The sequence below is a fragment of the Wolffia australiana genome, chromosome 6 (assembly GCF_029677425.1).
Source record: "Wolffia australiana isolate 7733 chromosome 6, ASM2967742v1".
NCBI lineage: Eukaryota > Viridiplantae > Streptophyta > Magnoliopsida > Alismatales > Araceae > Wolffia > Wolffia australiana.
In genome coordinates, this window is record NC_135840.1 from 4,889,949 (window position 1) to 4,913,638 (window position 23,690).

At 39.4% G+C, this 23,690-nt stretch overlaps 1 protein-coding gene across 3 annotated transcripts in view; it reads right to left on the bottom strand.

Moving 5' to 3' along the window:
• Positions 1-3,492: 3,492 nt before the first annotated feature.
• Positions 3,493-23,690, bottom strand: part of LOC144705021 (ARM repeat superfamily protein) — a 56,941-nt gene continuing 36,743 nt past the window's right edge. The window contains exons 13-25 of one of the 3 annotated variants that reach the window (XR_013581936.1): positions 22,189-22,302; positions 22,032-22,111; positions 21,827-21,962; positions 18,610-18,759; positions 16,973-17,058; positions 8,735-8,916; positions 8,552-8,644; positions 7,770-7,957; positions 7,577-7,688; positions 5,142-5,299; positions 4,914-5,030; positions 4,170-4,546; positions 3,493-3,864 (exon numbers count right to left, since the gene is read on the bottom strand). Coding sequence is in view for 1 of the 3 variants with exons in the window: in XM_078577621.1 (XP_078433747.1) it covers positions 4,325-4,546; positions 4,914-5,030; positions 5,142-5,299; positions 7,577-7,688; positions 7,770-7,957; positions 8,552-8,644; positions 8,735-8,916; positions 16,973-17,058; positions 18,610-18,759; positions 21,827-21,962; positions 22,032-22,111; positions 22,189-22,302 (1,638 nt within the window). In the remaining 2 variants the exon portion in view is untranslated. Of the gene's footprint in view, positions 3,902-3,988; positions 4,547-4,913; positions 5,031-5,141; positions 5,300-7,576; positions 7,689-7,769; positions 7,958-8,551; positions 8,645-8,734; positions 8,917-16,972; positions 17,059-18,609; positions 18,760-21,826; positions 21,963-22,031; positions 22,112-22,188; positions 22,303-23,690 lie in introns of those variants that run through there. The other 2 variants (XR_013581937.1, XM_078577621.1) reach the window with 2 other exon arrangements.

A 23,690-nucleotide genomic window follows, 5' to 3' on the forward strand; every position in this document is an offset into this window, starting at 1 on the left:
TCAAATAGCTTTTTCATGTTCCCAATAACCATATTTATCCTTTATGTTTTTATTTATTGACTCAGTCTCACATTTAAGAATTTTGTATCTATTAAATTGGGATTCCTGATAAACTCAAAATCAGAGTTATTGATATTTTTTGATATTCTTTGATTTAATTAAAAAACTTTGACTTCCAAAGAAAGTATTAAATATTTTAACCCAGTCCCTTTTTCTCAACTTTCGAAAGTTCATTAGTTGTAAATAAAACTGGGTCTTTTCTTTTTGTCTGTGTAACCCCCTGCAATTAAAAAAACACAAACTCTCCTGTCAATAATCGGCCATAATAGCATTTTTTCACAAAAAATTACTGCACTAAATGATATAAAAAATGATGATTCATTACTATTTCACAAGTTGAATGGAAACATATAACAGGGTGAGAAAATGTAACATAAAAATATTATTAATTCGTGAAATATTATATATAATTCAAAAAAATGTATAAAGTATATTTCCTACATAGAAAAATAATTTCGTTAAGAGTATGATTTAAGAAAATTTCGTTAAATTACCTAACATTTGAAAAAATTCAAAATACCGTTTAAAAAATAAATTTAGCCATTTTTTTACAATACTCATAAATAAAAAATTTTATGGAACTAAACATGCATGTGATCATATTGACCCACTAAATAGTGTGTTATCAGTTACTAGTAATCCCTGGAAATGGAGCTTCTTGAATGAATGCATTGCTGGAGAGAAATTGTCGTTGGAAATTACTCTCTGTTTAATGGGTGATTTTATTTTATTACATAATTATATGTAATAAGTGAATTTGCCCAGCAAAGCACCTATACATATTTCACAAGATTTATAAACATTTGTTAATTCTTATTAATGGTAATTACCCTCAAAATTCGTGATTTAATTTGATAATGAAAATTACAAAACACATAATCATTTGTTATTTTAATTACCATAAATGAAATTATTCTGTATAATAGAAATTATGAATGCCATGATTCTTAGCAAATGAAAACTGTGACAATCATGCCGCAATTTACCAATCAAGTGATCCATATCATTCTAGTATTTTATCCACCGAAAGAAATTTATGTATTCCTCCAAGAAATCTACTAAAATGGCAAAAACTAATATCCTCATAACGCATTCCCCTTGAAAGAGTAGCCTTTTGAAAATACACTGCATAAAAGACATGTTCTTATTTCAGAACCCATGGATATAATTTAGCATTGATAAATCATTATGGTAAAATTCATTACAAAAGTGTTGGCTTAATTTTGGGAAAGTAAATGGTTGTTAATAAATTATTTTAAGAAATATAATGATTAATATAAAAATATATGTATTTCATAAAATATCATTTCTAGTGAAAACTTTTTAACTAAGATTAATGAATATGAAATATGATTTAACACAATGATTATTATTTATACAATATATGACTATGCATTAACTAATAAATATATAAATTTAAATTAAAGTTTAGGTAAATTATGTAATTATTGAAAGTGATGTAAATAAAATACTTTTATTCATTAAATAAATAAAATATTTAATTTAATACTTACAAAGTTTTTTAAACACACAAAACTTACCTAACTTATGAATAATGAAGACTGCATTGATTCATTAGAGATAAATAGACATGAATTTATAAAACTGTGCATCAAATAGATGAACTATATTATGTTGCATATGAACATTATGTAAATTTAAAAGTATAAGGAGCATATTATATATGGAAAATATAATTTATCATAATGTATCGTGTAAAGAATATATTTATAAATTGAACTTTAAACTAGCAATAGCTATCTTTTGCCAAAAAAAATTTCAAAATTTTTTTTTAATTGATTACTTTGCCTAGGGTTTAATTTTAGTTCCAAAGAAATAGGTTTTTTACTTCTATAGGTGATTTCTATTAGAAAAAAACATATTTAATTCCAAGGAAACACATTTATGACATTTGTATTATGTTATTGTTCAAACTATTACATATGTTTTCTATGTACAATATAAATCACAGGTGATATATTTATACATCTTACATAATTCATACTAATGCTCTAAAATTAAAATTATTTTAAATAAATGTGTTCTAGACTCCTTTTCTCAGGGACTCAAATATTTTGTCTTCACGATTCTATGGAAATACATTTTCTTTTTTCTGAACCCAACCTAAAGTAATCTGTCGTCTCAACCCAATAGAAATGTCATGTTTTCGATTTCCATAATTGAGTGATTGAGACAAAATATTTTATTCAGAAAGATAATCTGGTACACTCATCAATCAACCCGATCCATTTTCACTTCATTTATGGATCATTCAGAGGAAAATCAATGATGGATTCTATCCTTAATCAGCCAAGCTGATTATCAGAATGGATTAATGAGATTCACTGGATCTTAAGGTACGTCAGCTTTCTTGAAAAAAAAATGTTCTTTCTTCCAAGTCTATAAACTCTCTTTTAACACTCTTTAGCTCGCTCTTCTTTTCCTCTCTTTCACATATACACTATCTCTCTATTTTTGTACCATCACTCCCAGGGCAACTCCATTGACTAGCTGAGCCGCGCCACTGATACGGCAAGCCAATGTTAGCCTCATCATTGCCAGCGAAGTTCGAGCCCATGCTAAGAGAACTTCGAGAGGCTCACCAGGTTCCCCCCCCCCTTCTCCTTCCCCTCCTCCCTTGAAAGATAAGCAAGAATATTGAAGAAACTAAAAAGAACCAGTCTGATTTAGAGTCAACAATTCAACACCCATTTCATCAAACCAGGCAATGAGAAATGGTCTTCATCAGCTCTACAAGATGAAACACAACTGCATCTGGCTCTAAAAGAGTACAAATTTATGCGAACCCCCCAATTTTAAACTAGGGGAAAATCCTTAATTTTAAACTTTTCTGGGTCGGAGGCATTTTCTTCATCTGGTTTTAGTCATCAGCTGAGTCACCACCAACAAAGCAGATGGTAGTAAGATATTCCTCTACCTACTCTAAAAAGGTTTGTTCTGCTCTCTTTCTCATCCCCTCTTTCTCTCACCAAAACGAAATCTCCATTGATATGGTCTCAATGCTTAGAGACAACTTATCAATGATTTCAGGGCCCACTAAGAGAGAGAGTGATAATGGGTATATATATATATGAGAGAGAGAGATAGAAAGAGAGATAAGGAGCAGAGAGAAGTAGAAGGGAGAGCTAGAGAGAGGAAGGAGCAAGATGAGGGAGAGAGGTGAGGAGACAGAAAGATAAAAGAGGAGAGTGATAGACAATGAGTAGAGCTGGAGAGTCACAAACAAATGACACAATTGCCAACTAATGAAGAAACACAAAGAAAGACAGTTACAAAAAATCTAACACAATTATCAGCTAATGAAGAAATACAATTGAAAGAGAGAATTCCAAAATTTAAATCAAATGACCAGCTAACGAAGAAACACAATTGGAAGAGACAGATGCAAACATTTTACACAAAATCACCAGCTACTGAAGAAATACAATTGAACAAGGGAGTTACAAACTGATAGAAGGTATTATAAGTACCAGAGAAAAGGAGGTATTACAAATTGATAGAAGGTATTACAAATTGAACGGGCTGTTGACCAGGCTAACTAACCCGAGGAAGGAAGAGACCGGTACCTTGGGCCTATAAATAAGATGTTACACCCAGTAGAAGGTAGACTTTCTTTTCTTGACAAGTTCTTGGCAGTTACGCCAAGGTCTGGGAGCTGCGGTGGAGCACACTGCCGCGGGAGGGAGGAGTCAACCGAGAGGGTGGCCGCCCAAGGAGATCGTGAAGGAGCACCGACCGCGGGAGGGAGGAGCCATCCGATCCAAGTGCTAGCTTGTTTGTATTCTTCTTGTTCACAATTTGAGATACATTGGATTCAGATCTATCACATTCCATTCATTGTTACCAACGAGAGTAACACAAACATTTCACCCGAAATTATCATATAATGAATAAATACAATTGAACGAGGGAGTAACAAACATATTACTCAAAATTAACAGTGAATGAAGATATACAATTGAAAGAGGGATACACAAAATTACCAGGTAATGAAGAAATGCAGAGAAAGAGCTACAAACGTTTTACACAAATTACCAGCTCATGAATGTATACACAGAAGAAAAAAGACAGGCCCTAAAACAACCTACCATATGCAATGAGAAAGAACCCAACCGGAGATGCACATCGTCCCAAACAAGAAATCAATTGTGCTGGTTGGCATCTGTGGGACATTGAGCTGAACTAAAGTCTTGCTTGAGATGTTGAAGAATTGTCGGCAGATTTCAATTTATTTCCGGGGAAATCATGGAGGAGACAAGTTTCGGTGAGAATCGGCAAATTCCCGGATTATCCGCTTCAAAATTCGACCACCTTTCCCTAGCATATGGCTTCTCTCATCATCCCCAGCCATGGATGTCTTGCTGAACAGATAATCCCCAGCAGCGCCTGACAGGGCCTTCATCCAGAGTGGTACCAGTGTTTCAGCTTCTCCCTTTTTCAGATACTCGCCCGGCAGTGTCCGAAACTGCATCAGAAACAAGAAGTATAACCAAGAATCAGGCTTGGGGTAGACGATGGACAACATCATATGACGGGACAGGACAGGACGGGATGGGATGGAATGGCATTTGGGTATGTCATCCGTCAAAGTCTGTGGTTTCCATCCAAGGGGCTGGACTGAACAGATGACTGAACAGACGAAGAATACTGTAGATCTAGAGTAAATCACCAGCACCCGATGATGGTTCAAAACACAAGAGGTGGGAACGCTTCTGTTCTGTGCTTTGTTCCAAGGTTGGGATAGAACTGATGACAGGTTGTCATCCGTCTTTGAGCCTTAGCCAAGATTATGCAAATTTCAAAGAAATTTGAAGCAAGAGATGGGAGCAGACCGTGGAGACAAGCCATCCGTGGAGAACTTCCCAGCATAGGAGAGATTTGAAGGTGCTCTGCTCAGAAAAACTACAAATTGCTGCAAGCTGCTGCAAGATTGTTGCCGATTTGTGTACCTACATTCATGAGGGATGAGAGATATTATTGAACTTTCACAGGATGGGTGAATCGAAAAAATAATTTAATAGATTTTGCAGGAGATCAATCTTTAAAATGCATGTTTCTACCCTGGACATTGCTGATACACCCAACAGGGCATACAATAGATTGGAAATGAGCGCTTCACCACAGTGGAAAATGACTTGGGTTACGGCTCCAACAATCCGGCCGTCAACAGGAGAAGCCATGGAATCCAACTGATAGGTGAGACTTGCATCGAGAAAACCTAAAAATATCAAAAAAAGCATTAAATTAAGGACAAAATGTAGTGGATAAATTAACTTTTTTCTTAAAAGAATTTAGTCATTGATTCCAAAGTTACAGGAAACTAAAAAATTTGATGGACTAACTAGATATGCTTAGGTTCAAACATCACCAGATCTATAATAACATGTTCCTCTGATAGTACGAATGTTCTGATATTAGCATGTAGCCAAGTTATTTCGTTCTTGATAAGATCATAGGCGAGGTTGGTGACAGATTTCTATCAGTCCAAAGTTGACTGGGCCCAATAATGGGCCACCTAATTCTTAGAGTATTCCTCGAATCCAGAGAACTTTGGACTTATATGCTAAGGTTCAAATATGCGCCAAAGGTCTAAATTTAGCTCCCGTGCATGATCCAGAGGAATATTTTGCTCTTTGTTTTCCAAGGTAACCAGATTGCCACACAGAAGGGAGCAATATCTAGTAGTGGACTGGCTGCAAGCCCCCATGGTCAGAATCAGTATAATTTTGAGGTTGGATGGCTCGTCTCCTTGGAAATATGAGGCCTGGCCTGATGGGCCCCTTCAGGAATCGTAACACTGTGTACCTCGCTAATAAGACCTTTTAGTGTGATACATAAATTGACTAAGGATGTCGACAGAATAGGAGATATCTGGCTGGGTATGAGCAAAATAAATATGCTTACCAATTATCCGTTGATAAGACAAGGTATCAGTATCATTTTCATTGTTATGAAGGTTAAATTAAAAATTTTACTTCCACAGGGTGAAATAAAGGTCGGCATTGTAGGTGAACTGTTTTGTTCCGTAGATCATAACATATATTTCAGTTGAGACAGGGTGTGCTGCTGGAAGAATGAGGCACCTCTATGCTCAAAAAATATTTGAGTTGGCCTTTGCTCTTAATATTGAAACGGGCCTTAAGTTCCTAACCTAATTTAGTAATTCAAAGGGAATCATTCCCAGTTATTACATTCCAAGGATAATCATATTCCAAGGGATGTATGTTGGTACCCCATAATCACCATCGCATGATCACCATGGCATCGGTTATACCCCAGCGTTTTCATGACTGAGAAAATTTCTCAAAACATGCTTGAGGCGATTGTTTCAGAAAACACAATGCCCTTTATAGACGACAAACTTGTCCAGGACATTACTTCAATATCTATGGACTGTTTCCAAGACGGCTAGATAAGAGCATCTTGAACCATATGTGGTATGAGCATCTGGTGAAGATTCATCAAGGTCTAATAAGCAGAAGATGCATTCTAGTAAGTCTCCAAGGTTCCAGCCATGCACCACTTTAAAAGGCAATATTTGGAGGCTTAGTAAGATGTCAGTAACTAAGATTATTACCTGCAAAACATCAAAGATAAGTCTCCAAAATTCTGTTGACAACTTCCATCTCCTGGTGATATGTCAAGCACTTATTGAGCAATGTGCTTTCAAGGTGTGGAGTTTGACCCAGCAGGCACTCATGAAGATGATGCTCAGGCTGGACACAATAGATAATGGAACACCACGCAACTTTACCACATTGTTGGTGACTTTTGCCATCACATTCTTTACAGTGAAAGGATGTTTCAGGCTGATAAAATGATGTATTTTCTAAGACCGTTGATGACCAAAAAGATGGAGTCGAGGCCAACTGATTCCAGAAGATCTTCTACAAAGACTATCAAGATATCCTCCCAAATCAGCATATGGATTCGTAATGGCTGTAGAAGGCCTGCAGGGATCAAGGGCAAGGTCTTGATTTAATGGCAGCACGGGCATGCACTGATGTGGGTCTTGATGATCTGCTTTATTCCCCTTCATGATAATTTTTGATTGCTGCAAATATAAGTCCATAGGAATCCCCCTTGTCCCCCATCTTGACATCATGAAATGCCTCCAGCACTTCAGCAACAACACTCGTCTAGGATGGATGAGCGTCAGTCGGAGGTGTTTTCTGCTTTTATTTATTCTTGTTTCCTGTCTCTATATCTGTCTTTCGTCTTTCTGTACTTGACTTTTCTATTTAGTCGTAATCCAATAGGCCCAATAATATTTGGGCCCCCTTGTAAACCCATAAGTATGAGTACTATGAAGAAAGTAAGTTGTTTTTGTCTTCTTTGAAACTCTATTGTCCAAAACAGAATACAACACAAAAATAAACTCGGTTATGTTTTCAATGATTTAGTTGAATGAAATATCAGAATGATAATTCATTTGTACACTTTTAATTCAAAAACCACGTAAATTATTGGAGCACAGTCAATATCAATTGCTTACACGAGATATAAGACATTGCGGACAATGCAGCCCCACGGTGCATAGCTGTACAGCATATAGCTGCCTTCTGGAGAGAAAGCTCAAGAAGAGAGGCTGATGCAGCAACAACATCCTGCAATACATTTGGTTCAAGCCGACATCTTTATTTCAGGGACTGAAACATTCAATGTCTAGTATGCAGCAGTTATCAAACCTTGGGACAAGAACGAACAAATGTAGAAGTGAAGTTAGTGTAGGCTTCCACTAGGTCAGGCTCTTGATCAGATATATAAGAAGAGCTGAGAGCCATCACTGAGGCAGAGGACGAAAACCTTTCAAATGTGTTTATATACAAAGACCCATATTCCTCCCTATGACCAAACTCTTCAATGATGACTCCAGCTGGATAATGATAGAGGAAAATAATGTTAGAGTACATTCAAAGCGAAATTTTTTTAATAAGCCATACAGAGATTTGAAATTACTTGGAACTCAAAGATAGATTATCATCATTCTTCTAATGATAAGACAAGATTTTTTTTTCATTTTCTACATTCTCCTGAATAAACACAGATCAAGAAGAATTGAATATTTCTTGGTTGAGTCTAAATGAGAATCTATGCGTTACAAGGAAGAAGTCCCTCATTGGTGCTTTCAGAGGACTCCTTGCTTTGCCGTCAGCAAATCATTCTCTCTGACTCTCAACTTAGAAAGGTAAATGCACAAAGAAGATTTTACATGTATTATTTATTAAACTTTGCATAAACTTGCACTGACAGGGGGTTGAATAGACCCTGCAATAGTTAAATAAAAAAAAATTATCATAAATAAACTCCAGTTAATCTCAAGTTTAATATGTATAACATGAAAAAGAAAAAATGATCCGTCAGATCTCATGACTGATTATCGTTCATAAAACTATATTAAATCGTTGAACCATGATCCCATCATGTCATCCAAACATTAATTATATTCAATTATGAAGAATTAACTGACCTGTTCTCATGTAGCACTCGTGGCTTTGGAATGATGCAAAGTTAGTTGATACGAGATCCAAGACTGTTGGTAGTAAAGATAGAAAGTGATTGCCTACAGAGAGAAGTGTTTTAGCTGGCTAGAAATTTCTATAAAGCTGCAAATCAATAAAAAATGATTTCAAATTAACTAAAAGCATGATACCAGAAGACTTGACAGCCTGTGACAAAGACCGACAGGCAGCTATAGACAGGTTAGAGTTCTCCATATGAACAGATCTCAAAAGTTTCTCAAGGAGTGGCCAGATCACTCCTAAGAGATAACAAATACAATCATCTTCTTCTTCAGCAGGAAGATTTCCCAGGTTGCAGAATACAGCCCCTATCCTGAAAAATGTAACCAAGTACTCGGCTTTGAACAGAAAAACTTAATCCCACAAAAAAATTAATCAAAACATAAAGGGAGAGTCAACTGATCCAGATTACCGAGAAATTTTTGAATCAAATATCTATCATGCAAATATGTATATTATCACACTATTTCGTTATGGTAAGACTGGTAGCTAACTATTTTTTAAGTTTGAATTTGCTAACATTGTGTCACTAAATCACACCAACCAGGTGAAGGTCAACACAACTAATGTGTCATCTCCATACTATATCTTAAAATCTATGCCGGTTATTATGATTTTCACCTTTCTTGACTTAGAATATTAACTTTCAGTGATCCTTCTTTCAACATTGTATCACTTTTTTTTCATCTTATCAGGCCAACTACTGCTTGAAGTAAGGAAGGTCAGACAGCAGGATGGTACATTCTGTTAGAAGTCAAGAGCATGTTTTCGTCTTTTATTTTTATCCTCCTTGCTCTCTTATCTAGATTCATAGCCACAGTAAAATCTATTTCTTTCATGAATGTTATAAAGCATTGATATTTGGATCTTAAGAGACAGACCCACTATGCATTTGAAAAGGGACAAATGGCCCTGTTTAGACCCCCGATATTGACATATCGACGTCAAGCCAGGAGGATAGATCGAGCAGGGATATTGACCCCGGAAAGTATAACAGGCCTGATCCGGGCCCCTCAGACAGGCCTGACTCTGATGTTGGGGAGTAAGACCCAATATTAAGGTTTGGCCATGAGGAGGCTCTCTCTCAGTTCCAACATGAAACAACAAAGAGGTAGTCCAATTTTGTAATTCGTAAGAAACAAGAATGCAGCCACTGCCTACTGATAAAATTCCTTGTCTTCTCAAAAACTAATTGCAATATCTATCAGTAAACATTTTTTTCCAAACAAACCAGCATAGTTCGTTCATTCAAGAGATCCATAATCAAAGGGGTAACAAGACAAGGTCCATGCAGAGAGAATTATGAAAACAGCAGCATACTAAAGATACACCAACTCTATCCCCCTTCCCTCCCTCTATACATATATAAATATCTTTCTCATTCACTCTCTCCTCCATATAAACAATGCTCACGACCAGATCACAACGATATTGATCCATGATAGCAGATTGACAGTAACCTCCAAGGTTCAGAATGCAGAAATCCTGGCAAAGATGAGTCAGATGCAGCTACATCTCCAAGAAATTTTCAATGCCCCTCCCAAATGTCTTACAACTCAGATCACATACTATAAGTTCAATGCGGGCCACATGTGATTCAGATCATCTGCTCCTTCCCTCTCCAGGCCACATGTGATCCACCTCAGCGTCCATGGTCCTTTGAGTTTTCCAGCTCCAGTTTGGGCTCACCTGCATTGCAGGTCCATCGGGCCTGTTTCCCCTCTTATTCTGATAGGTCGAATATAGGACCATATCAGAGAATCAAAGCATAGTTGCAGGGCATATACCAAAGAGCCTGTCGTCTAGTTTTATCTATGATGCTTGCATTGACTCTAGAAACATCAGATGTGAGATTTCCAGGTGCATCTCTGTCCAAGTCCAATTTTGTTAGTGCAGGCTCACTTCACACATACATTTTTTCCCTGGCATGAGTAAACTGTCACTGCAGGACCTCGAGCAGATGACTCATGTCTCACGCAGGCATTCAATCTGTATGAATGGATGTGATTTCTTGAATATCGAAGAGAAGGATTTGAGGAAGAAAATAAAAAGACTGATCGTATTATTTTCACACCCCAAGCTCACGGTACAGTACACCCTGTTCCCTTTTAGAGGGACTACATATCGACCGTTGGAAAATATGACTGTTGATTCATATTTTCCAACGATGATCGGGCCCATTTATAGAATATGGGCCCGGTAGTACATGATATAACATAAGTTAATGGGCCTCATTTTTGGCCATATGATCTAACACCCCCCCTCAAGTTGGGTATAGATGTTGATCATGCCCAACTTGGACACCAAGGCTTGGAACTGCGGGCCAGGAATGCCTTTGGTGAAAATATCTGCAATCTGCTCCAGAGAAGGAATGTAGTGAGGTATAATGAATCCCTCATCAATGCTTTGTTTGATATAGTGTCGTGCCACCCGTGCATGCTTCGTCCTTTCGTGTTGAACTGGATTTTTTGCCATAGCAATTGCTGACTTGCTACCAGAGTACAGAATCATCCCTCTGTCAGGAAAAACTTTCAAATCCTGTAAGATACCCTTAAGCCACATTCCTTCACATACTCCCTTCTTCAGTGCTCGGAGTTCAGCTTCTGCGCTTGATAAAGAGACCTCCTTCTGCTTCTTACTACGCCATGTGACTAGGTTCCCTCCTATGAGACTGCAATAACCAGATGTAGACCGGCTGTCCTCAAACGATCCTGCATAGTCAGAATCCGTGTAGAGGACCACACTTGGCTCACTTCCTCTGTTAAATAGTAGGCCAAGTCCAATTGACCCCTTCAGGTAAGCTAGAATGCGACCTGCTGCATTCTGATGTGATTCCCGAGGATCATTCATGAATTGACTTAGAGAATTGACTGCGAAAGCAATATCCGGCCGAGTGTGGTTAAGATAAAGTAGCCTGCCAATGAGACGTTGAAATGAAGTCTTGTTTACTGGTGTACCTTTTTCACCTCGTTCAGCCTTTAACTTAACATTACTATCCACTGGTGTAGCTGCTGGTCGACAATCCAATTTTCCGGTTTCTTTTAGCAGATCAAGGATGTACTTATGCTGAGAAAGTATGATCCCTGACCGAGAATAGGCCACTTCAATTCCCAGGAAATACGTCATTAAACCTAGTGCCTTTATGTCAAAGGATAGTGAAAGGTGTTTCTCCAGATTCTAAATTTCAGTGTGGTCATCTCCAGTAATGATGATGTCGTCCACATACACAATTAAGATTGCAATCTTCCCATCCTTGCCATGCTTTATAAACAATGTGTGGTCTCCCTCACTTTGGAAGAATCCCACTGCTAACATTACCGTTGAAAATCTTCCAAACCAGGCTCTTGGCGATTGTTTCAGTCCATATAAGGATTTCTTGAGATGACATACGTCCCCTGAATTTTGACTTAGACAATACCCAGGAGGAGGTGCCATATACACTTCTTCTTTCAATTCTCCATGCAAGAAGGCATTTTTCACGTCGTATTGATAGAGTTTCCAATTAAATAGCGCTGCGAGTGCTATTAAGACCCAAACTGTGTTTAGCTTTGCAACTGGGGCAAAGGTCTCGTTGTAGTCAATGCCGTAAGACTGGGTATATCCTTGTGCCACCAACCGAGCTTTGTGTCTGGCAACTGACCCATCTGAGTGATATTTTATAGTAAATACCCATCGACTTCCCACTAGTTTTTTTCCGGGTGGGAGTGGGCCCATTTCCCAAGTGTCATTCCTCTTTAGTGCTGCCATTTCTTCTTCCATAGCTGTCTTCCATTCTGCAGATGACATAGCTTCTGTCACATTCTTCGGAATAGATACTGTCATCAGGGCTTGAACCACCTGATTATATTCTGGAGAGAGCCGGGAGTAAGATATGTAATTTCTGACTGGATAGAGTTTGGTCTTCGTGCAGCTACGAATTCCCTTGCTTATAGCAATGGACCAACCATCATTTCCTGAGTCTTCTTCACCTGCTGGCAGTGTTTCTTCACTTGAGTCGTCCCGTGGTCTGTAAGACTCCTCCTCAGGAGGACTTGGAGGAGTGCTTATAGCCATGTCCTTATCATGAGTTTCTGATGCCGAAGAGAGACTTCGCTGCATACTGTCATTTTCTGGCTCCGAAGACTCTAAATACGCTTCTGACCGTTCCAAATGGGCATGGAACATTCGGACTTCGTCAAACTTCACGTCTGCAGTAATGAAGATCTTCCTGGAGCTTGGATGATAACATTTATAACCTTTCTGGGTTGGCGAATATCCCAGAAACACACATCTTAGGGCTCGATGGTCCAACTTCCCTGCATGATGAACTTGAACATACACAACACAGCCAAACACCTTCGCTGGGAGGTTAGTTCTTAAAGATAAATGTGGAAATTCAGCAGATAAAAGATCAATAGGAGCATGATAATTTAGTGTCTTTGAAGCCGTCCTATTTATGAGGTGAGTGGCTGTTGCGACTGCTTCAGCCCAGTAATTCTTGGGACAATTTCCTTGAAATAAAAGAGCCCTGGCTGAAGACATTATATGGCCAATCTTTCTCTCAGCAAGACCATTTTGCTGAGGGGTATTCACACATGAGGACTGGTGGATTATCCCTTTTTCTTCCATGTAATTAGTCACTCTTCCACAAAAAAATTCTGTTGCATTATCTGATCTAAATATCCTTACTTTCTTTCCGAATTGTGTATGAATCATTTCACAAAATTTAATGATAACAGATGGAATTTCAGTCTTGGATTTCAGTAGATATACCCATGTATATCTAGAAAAAACATCTACAAATAAGATGAACCATTTGTGATGGGATAGTCCAAGTGTGGAGCAAGGTCCCCATACGTCACTATGAATACACTCAAATGCTGATTGTGTTCTGTGATCTGAAGCTGGAAAAAAAGATCGTTTGTGTTTAGCAAATTGGCAACTTTCACAGTTCAAATGATCAAAATTAATCCCTTTAAACAAATTGGGATGAGAATGTTTCAAAATGTGGAATGAGGGGTGTCCTAATCTCCTATGCAGGAGAGTGATCCGTTCTTCACTCTGGGCAGTATAGGTGGCTTTCTGCTTTTCATCCTCCTCCAATCCATCTAGCAAGAGAAGTCCTCCCTTCCTCTTAACAGATGAAATCTTCCGTCCGGTTTCCTTAAGACATAGGAAACAAGAATCTGAGTCCAAGATAAATCGCCATCCAATATCATTTACTAACTGAATTAAGGACAGTAACTTTGCTTTTAATTCAGGTACATGCAAAACATCTTTCAGCAATTTCCCTTTGATCTCAATTGACCCCCTTCCTGCCACTTCTAATATTCCCCCATTGGCCGTAAAAACTCTGAGATTATTAGTTTCTAACTCATAATGTTTAAATAGCATTCTGTGGGGTGACATAAGGTCCGTCGCCCCAGAATCTAAAATCCAAGAAACTGTAGTGGGTGTATTATTAGTAACCGTAGTAAAAATAAATTTCTTACCTGACTGTACGAGTGAAGTGGAGCTAAATTTCTGAAGGATCTTTTTTACTTCTGACTGAATAAGTTTCTGAATTTCACCTCTGTCCTCCCCCTCCCTTGCGGCAGACAGTTCCTCTCCTTCACTGGCCACATAGGCTTTCTTGTGCTGCCCTGGATTCCATGTCCCTTTCCTGATCTGTTCTTCCTTCCAGGCTAACTTTCTGCAGTCCCTTTTTAGGTGGCCTGGTTTCCTGCAATAGCCACAAGTAAGTTCTGAGGAGTTACCTTCCTGTGGAGTGGACTTCTGGTGCTGGGTAGAGGATGTGGCTGCATTATTCACGTTGCTCCTTGGTTCTCCTTTCTTGGCCAAGTGGGCCACTGAGACAGGGGTAGGAGCCTCGCCATCTTTAGAGTTAAGCTTCTTCCGCCGCTCTGCCCCTTGTAATTCAGAGATAGCTTCTGCCAAGGTGGGGAACCTCTCTCTGTGCAGCAATTGGCTTCTAAGATTCTCATACTCTGAATTCAACCCCATCAAAAAGGTGAGAGTTCTGAATTTGGTTTCTCTGAGATAAGATGGTGAGTTCTTGTCACCGGTGGGCCAGAGAAGGTCGAGCTCCCTCCATATGGCCTTTAATTTTGCAGAATAAGAAGAAATTAATAGATTTCCCTGTTTCAATGCTTTCTCTTGTTCTCGAAGATCATAGACCCGATAGTCGCCGTGGGTCTCTGCACATGATCTCTGAATTTCTTGCCACAAGTCTCGTACGCAGTCAATAAGTAGATAGTCGTCTGCCTGATCTGATTCCATATTTTTTATCATCCAATTGGTGATAAAAGCTTCCTCAGATTCCCAAATTACTCTTTCGAGCTTGGGAGCGTCTTCCGAAGGGGCGTCTTCTGTTAGGTGATTCCCCAAGTAGATAGCCTTAAGGGACCTTTGGACCAAAGTTATCCATTTCTGCCCATTGATTCCATTATATTTGATATCAAGGTCTGGTAAGATCAACCTTGGCTGAGCAGGTGTCTCAGCTGTTTTAACGATGGTTGAGGAGGTGATCTCGGATTCCTTCTCAGCCATCCTGGACTTTCCCATCTAGAGAAGAATAGATGTAATGCCGACTGCCAATAAGGGCTGCTGATCTGAATTTTGACGGAGCAAGTCTTCACCGGAATCGGAGAAAAAACTTCTCCGAAAAATAAACACAACAAATACTGATCGGGCGATTCCGAAGTGTGAAGCTTCAAGAGGAGAAATGCCGATTAAGAACAAACCTCTCTATTCGTCTGCACAGGTTGTAACTTGCCCCGAGCACGGAGTTCCTTTCTGAAACGCGTGGATCGCGAATCAGCAGGCACTCCGGGAATGAACAGATACCTCTGGAATTGCGAGAGTTCGCGAAATCGCGAAATTGCTGAAATCGCGAGTTCGCCGAGCAAAAAGATAGGAGTAGCCGAGGAAGAAATCGTCGCCCTTGGTGTGCCTACGATCGCTGCTCTGATACCATGTGATTTCTTGAATATCGAAGAGAAGAATTTGTGGAAGAAAAGAAAAAGACTGATCGTATTATTTTCACACCCCAAGCTCACGGTACAGTACACCCTGTTCCCTTTTAGAGGGACTACATATCGACCGTTGGAATCAACGGTCATATTTCACGATGATCAGGCCCATTTATAGAATATGGGCCTGGTAGTACATGATATAACATAAGTTAATGGGCCTCATTTTTGGGCCATATGATCTAACAAGTTTTATCTATGATGCTTGCATTGACTCTAGAAACATCAGATGTGAGATTGCCAGGTGCATCTCTGTCCAAGTCCAATTTTGTTAGTGCAGGCTCACTTCACACATACATTTTTTCCCTGGCATGAGTAAACTGTCAATGCAGGACCTTAAGCAGATGACTCATGTCTCACGCAGGCATTCAATCTGTATGAATGGATGTTCCATTAATTCAAAAAAAGAAAAAATGAATGGATGTTCTTCTCAGATCATTCATCTTCCCAGAGCATGAATTATCCATATGGGCTCGCGTGTGCAGACCTCATCAAATGGATCAACCAAATAGTGTTCATCTGAGGGTGTCTGAAGCATCCACCGACCACTGTCTGTGACCCAAACATTGACTACATAACGGTCAGGAGTTGACAACAAAAAAGGGGAATAAATATTATGACCGCTGACTTGAAGTCTGTCAACCAGAAAACTATGACCACTACTTTTTTTTTTAAAACTATGACCACTACTACTATAACAGCAAGTGTGCCACCCTAAGTTTTCACCTTAGGCTCTTCATATCACCATCCATCAGCTTAGTGGCACCAACAACTACATGTAGTGGGGTAAAGCTGTCAGTAACTAGTGTTTCATGAACAGACCACATATCAATAGGTTGAGAGATAATTCAGGAATAACTCACTGCTCCTACAACTATTTACTCAGATTATCAGCATGGGAATCTGTTGACAATGTGGAATCAATGTGTTCAAACTTTGCCATATATGAACTCTATGCTACAGCTTGAGAGTATCAGTGAGGATAAGATGAAAGTTAAGGGTAAGACTGTGACCCTACTCTATTGTCTCTCTTCTAAACACATGCTAATGATGATTGAAATTTTAGAGTCACCTACATCAGGAGGCAATTGTTGGAATCCAGAAGGTGCCATATGAATTTTATTTCTCAATATCTTTGTTGAGACAGTTCATCGGTCTTTTTGGTTGAGTGATCTAATAGGATGGCAAATTGATCCTCAGTCCATAAAACCCAACATGAATCATTACTGTCCACGCTATGCATAAACCAAACGGTAAGCACAGCAACATTCAACTCAGTTAGAAGAATAAATGTCTTACATCAAGATCATTATTTTGCATTATTTCAAATTTCTTGAGGAAATAAAATAAATAACTGACCTATGGAGTCCCCTCACTGCTGTATTCAAAGCAGCAATATAGGCAGCTGGGTTCTCTCTAAGAGATTCACCATTTTGCGCATCAAGCTAAGAAACAGAGACCAAAAATTCAGCTAAGAAACAAAATTTCTATGGGGAAAGAAGGTAATATGCATAACTGAAGCAAGAGAAAATAATTCCACTAGATTATGATAAATAGCGTGGTTCCCGCGAGGGGGGAATAGAGAGAGGAATGGTTAAGCATGTATTACACGGGCTCTAGGGCCCATGTACTTCTCGGGTGGTTACCGACTCGTCGGGTGACTGCCTTTTATTTGTTTCAAAAAAAAATGATAAATAGCGCGGTGCATCATATCTGTGGCCTAATAAACCAAAGCTAAAACTATCAGCGGTAAGGTCTCATTTTAACAAGATTCAAGCTAGAAGGACACATGTAGATCCTGATTATCCTGCTTCATACTTTAATTTTTCATTGTTCATTTTTAACCCACATGATATGTAAATGTACTTAAAACTGATTAAAAAATTATTGGATCAGATCGTGATCTGATTCACATGATATGCAATCCACCCAAAAAATTGAGGTTTTCAAACCCAAGAAGTTATGGGGTTGTCATTTATCTTCATGCCTTTTCTTCTTGTTTCTTCAACTTTGACTATTGATCATCCAATTGGGAATCATAACTTCATACTGTTTCCTGACTCCATAGCTGTAATGTGCTTCATCATGCGTCTCAAGGGAAACCATGTATGAAGAAATTGATACGATCCTGGATCTAGGCTCGCATCGGAGGGACGGTGGAGTGCGAGACAAGGTAGAAGTTCCCGGGGTAGAGAGGAGAAACGGGAAGGATCGGAGAGGAGGCCCAGCAGGGGGGTAGGGATCGGCCGGGGATGAGCCACTTGGAGATGCAGTGAGGTAGAGACGATCACAAGGACAGAGATCGTAGAGGGAGAGAGGGAGGACAGACCTAGACAAGGAGAGGGAGACAAGAACACCTATTTCATCTTCTTCTTCTTATCTGCCCTCCTAAAGGGAGGGCATCCCTATTTAAAGGAATACATAATAGTCAAATGACTGAAATGCCCCTGTGGGCTAACATGACGAAACTACCACTAGATAGGTAGAGGATCCTATCAGAAATTCACTGGAAATTTGATAGCGAAAGGAATGTCTTACTTCTATTAATATTACAGCGCTCCTTAACTGCGCTAAAGCAACAGCTGATAGCAAGGGCACTACTTTTCTCTTAAGCAGGGTGTTGTTCTTCAACACTCACCCCACAACACCTACCGCTGACCTATAAGGTGGACCTGCTACCCTGGGAAATGTATTAAAGTAAGGAAAGACTCGTAGAAACAAGACTACTACAGGTTTTTTTACAGGTTTAAGATATGACCCTTGAGCTGCCAACCGTTATAATTTAGAAGTAGCAGTGGATTTGAATGTGGCCAGCTGTTGACTTCTTAAAATTTTTCGTATTTCAGGAATTAACACTGCGATGCAAAACACTTCACAAGAGTATATTATACACATGATAAAGCAAACAAATATATTGCACATAAAAATGTCAGCAGACATGTAGCATACAATCTTTATAACCATGCTATACAAAAGTAACAACTATATAGGCTTACAAGTTTCTCGATGACCTCACAACCCGTAGAAAGCAGCCTTGATAATGTACTAGTCTTCAGTTCCGTGTCAGGAACATTACAAAAAACAAGAGCAATCGCACTTATTACCTCCTCCTCCTCTTCTAATGGGAGATGCCTTTTATTCAATACCTATACACAAATCATTACCATTTAAGAAACCAGATGCATCAAACCAGATGCGACCATAAATGCAAGGGAAAAAGAATAATACAAAAGAAACAACTATAAATGCAAGAACAATCGAGTGTGGAGTTAGAACTCAGAGCACTTGCCCAGGGCATATGTGAAAGACTGCAGATTATGCGCATCTTGACAGAGCTATGAATCAGGAAAGGAGACCCGATCAAAGTGTATTGTGTTAAGAAGTCAGCAATTGCTATTGTTAATGACAGTGTTCAACATGAGAAGACCAAACATATTGAGATTGATCAGCACTTTACAGAGGAGAAGGTAGAAGCTGGCATTCTTGCTATTGATGATCAGGTAGCAGACATCTTCACTAAGGGACTACCTGGCCCATGAGTACACAGGCTAGCTACCAAGCTGGGGATGACCAATATACATACCCAACTTTTGTGTGTGGCAGGGGAGAGGGGCTGTTAGCCAATTTCTGCCCTATTTACCTGTGTCTTTTCTATTTCTTTCTATTTCTATTTCTGTTTTTATTCTAGTTGTTAGTTTTTGGGCCTGGCCCACTACGGATGTATTTGTTAATTATGTATTCCCCCACGTTATACAGGTCCCCCAAGTTAATGAAACATGCTTTTTTGTTTTCCTCTTCCACCCAACCCTACCCGCCAGTTGTTAGTGGGGAAGATGACAGGATACAGAAGGGATCCTAACATTTAGAAATTAAATTATGTATCCCCCCATCTTCTTTTATGATTGTCACTGATGATCATAACTTTCTTCTATGATTGTCACTGATGTCCTCAGGTCAAAATCATGTCTTCTTTCCTTTCAGAAAACACAATTTGACCTCAATTTTCCAAGGACATAAATCTTGAAACATGAAATCAATGTTTTTGAAACAATTTTGTTGGTGGCGATCACCCGGCAAAACAGTGGTCACCAAGTTCAAACAGGTAAATCCCTAAAAAGACTACTATCATGCCCCCTGTACGGTGGTCACCAACGTTGAAACTTGAAATCGTAACTGTCTCACTAAAATATTGTTTCAATAACTTGTGAATTTATCATATTTATCATGCCCCCTTTCTTTAAAAAAAAATATATTTATCATGCCCCCTGTACTATTTTTTTCTTCCTTTCACAGTCACAAATGAAGGGGATTCACCGATTTATCGGGTGTTCACCCTTTTATATTTAAAAAAAACTAGTCGGTGTCATTGGTTGGTTGCTAGCACGAAGAAGATTAATGACAAGAATTTGTCGCAAAAGGCTATGTCCGGACGCATCATCACAATGCCTGCTATGCTCTAATGGGGAAGAAGACTGCAATCATCTCTTTTTTGGGTGCTCATTTGCTCGCACGATTTGGGCCAGCCTGGTATTATCAAGGTTGAAGGTAACATCTGAAGAGATTTTCTGGGACTCCCTCCAGAATTGCAGAGGCAGAGGAAATGAAGGTGGACGAGCATTGGCAGTGTTGGTGGGCCATCTGGTTGCATTGAAATGAGGTGCTGTCCAAGGGAAGAATGGCTTAAAAGCAACATGGCTCCAGCGGGCGATTGGCTGAGAAGGAAGGATTCAAATTTGATCGGATAGATGGTGAAGGGACTGTAAGGTCATGATGAGGGGTTCATCGAATCATCGGGTGTTCACCCCTTATATATTTCAAAAAAAAAAAAATTCTGTCTGTCAAGACACTCTACCAACAAACCCCTCAAGCAAGATAATCCCAATTGTTAGTACAACGGTCAAGGTAGTTGTGGGTGTCGGAGGAAGACAAAAAGCACAAGGTTCATCCATCTCATGGCAATGGTAAGAAATTGAATCAGATAATGAGGGTGCATTCAGGATTTTGGGAGTTTATGGGAGCTCAAGCAGTTGGTAGAGCACTAGCCGACCATTTTTGGAGCTTCTCAAGAAAAGAGACAAAAAAAGTGGAGGTGGAGTGGCAGGGGAGCAAGTTGGTTGACATCCGCACAGCAGCGGGAGTTAGTGAGACCCTTCTCAGTGGAAGGGATCCGAGTAGACATTAAAGGCTTGAACCGGGAAGGGGCCAAAGGGTCGACGTCTTTTCGGTATCTTTCTTCAGGGCATTTTGGGAGTTGGTCAACATGGAGGTATTGGCCAAGGTTAAGGAGTTACAACATGGGAACTGTGGGTTAGAGCAAATCAATTGTGCCTAGACTGCCAAACTGCAAAAGGGGCTGGTCAACATGGGGGATTTTTGGCCTATTCCAGTGCCTAACTCGATAGATGTCATCTCAGCGAATGTTTTGGCAAACAGGCAGATGGCTGGCAGATAGTACAGTGGTGGTAATCAAGAGCCTAGCAACAGTGGTAGTAGAAAGTGATTTTTGCATAGTTATGTAACTCCATTGCATCGAACTTCAAATGGTCATCTGTATGGCAAAGACATCTGTATGGCAAAGAGAGCCAGATAGGGATGCCCTGCTTTTTACTGTTGGCTGGATGAGTGATCAGCTTGGGGCCCTCCATATGAAGAGTTCCCTCATCTTTTTGCCCTCGGTTCCTTTAGACACAGATTAGGACTGTTCTGAAGGTATGAGTAACCCACAGTCTGTCATCATCCTGTTAGCCCAAAATAGAGGAATTCCAGAGGATGCAGCTGCCCCTACTACATTTGAGAACCTTGAATGGGTCACAAAATGGATAGGTGTGACCTCAATCATATCAAGAGGATCACCAAGCTTGGGTCTATTTATGGTCTTAATCAACGCTTGCTGGTCTATTTTATGGTACATTCATGCAGTGTGTCACGTTGGAACCTGAGACCTGGCTCTAATATCATATTAAGATTCAAGTACTTTCCAACTCTGCTAAAAACTATAGTTAGCGGCAAGGGCACTACAATTCGTCTTAAGCAAAATTTTGTTATTCCCCAATAATAATCTATTTCAAGAACATGACCACACGCATAAAAACAAAATAACAACTTAACCATCAATGATTGGCCTTTTAACTGTTTTATCACAATTAATGATCACTAAATTAAGATGAAAAAACAAATATCATTCAAGATAATAAGATAAGGAGAAAATAAAACCTCACAAATCCAAAGTAGAATATCTAAATTGGATGATTCATAGATGGAAGAAGAAGCTTCATCGCAAAGTTTCCGGATTGCCAATGAACATGCATTGGAGGATATGGATTCTGTCATGCCAGAAGCAAGGAATACTCTGAAAAAGTATTTCTGCATCAGTATTCTCATTTTTATGAATGAAAAAAGATAATGAAAGGACTCATACAGGAGTTGCCCGATATTTTTTTGACAAGACAATAACCATTTGGAATAAGAACCAATAACTTCAGCCACTGATTTATAAACCTACGAGCAACAGAAGGAACCATCATGAAACCATCCATTTTCGTCATACTTCCCAGAAAAATCAGGACTCAACTCACAAGCAAGGTGAAACCTCCAAGTTCGTCAGTCTTTCTGCTTGACAGTATTGTTGCCAATTGCAGAATAATCCCAAGATCAAATACATGCCCATCTTGTTGCACGATTTCAGCAGCCTGTATAGAAGACAACTTGTCATATAGAAGAAAAGGGTAACAATAAAGTAGTAAGTACATGAATAGATTTGCAGTTAAGATTATAAAAGGCAAGGAAATGGCAAGACTAAAGACAAAAGGCAATACTCGGTCCTGCGATATTTATTACTTTGAGACATTTTCCCAGAGGACGAGTTATATAAAATGAGGATAATGGTTTATTTGGCAACTGAAAACGGCTGTGATATACATCAGTTTGATGTGAAAATACTTTCTTAAATGCTGATTTGGACGAAGATTATAGCGCTACTGCCCCTTGATATCAGGAGTCAGGAAAACGTAAGACTATATGCGAACTGCAAAAAACAATTGTATGGTTGTAAGCAATCTCTCCAGGCTTGGGTTGATAGATCTCCCCACACCATGAAGTGTCTAGACCATGTCCTGAGTATTGGAGATCCACCTAAATCACCGAACATAGTCCCTCAAGATATATGACAGCCTTGAAAATTATTACAGATGATATGATAGGATCCTTGATAGGATCCTCAACTTATCTAGGGGTAGTCTCGTCATAATAGCCTACAAGGGCATTTCAGTCATTTGGTCAATATGTATTTACTTTAAATAGGGATGCCCTCCCTTTCAGAGAGTAGCCAAGAAGAATGAAGTAAGGTCTCTTGTCTCCCCTCTCCATATCTAGATCCTCTCTCCCTCTACGATCCCCTTCCTCGTGATCATCTCTACCTCACCGAATCTTAAGGCAGCTTGTCCCCAGTCAATCCCTGCCTCATCAGTTTGACTTCCTCTCGGATAATTCTTGTCTCTCCTCTCTACCCGGGAACCTCTCTTCCTTTTTGTCTATTCCCGTACCAGATACGTGCCTAAATCCAGGATAGAAGCATGATATAATTATTACAAGTGATGATTAAAAAATGACTTAGTGGCAGAGTAAAAATCTCTCACCGCAATTTCATATAACGACACTCTGTGCACTTATGAAATTTCCGGAAATTGAGGTTTCATACACCAAAGAGGGTATTTCTTCATGTCACAACATAAGTATATCTTTCATCCAAAAAACATAACTATATCCTTGATTTACTCCACGAGACAGGTGTTGAGACCCAGTGATACTCGTAATGAAAACTCCAAAATGCTGTCCTCAACCAAGTTTGAACACAGAACAAATGGGAAAAGGTGGAAAAGATAGAGGGAAACGGAAAGGAACTGAGTGGAGCACGCTTGCTCCCCTTGTCGCCAGGAGGCTCGGTTGCAGGGTTGAAGGTCGTTGTAGGAACAGGAAAGGAGAGGAGTTAGGGTCAGGGGAAAAGAGTGAAAGAGAGGAGGGAGGGGACTCACGATAGGATTTTCTTCATGCCTCCCAGCTCCTTGGTCTCCTCTCTTAA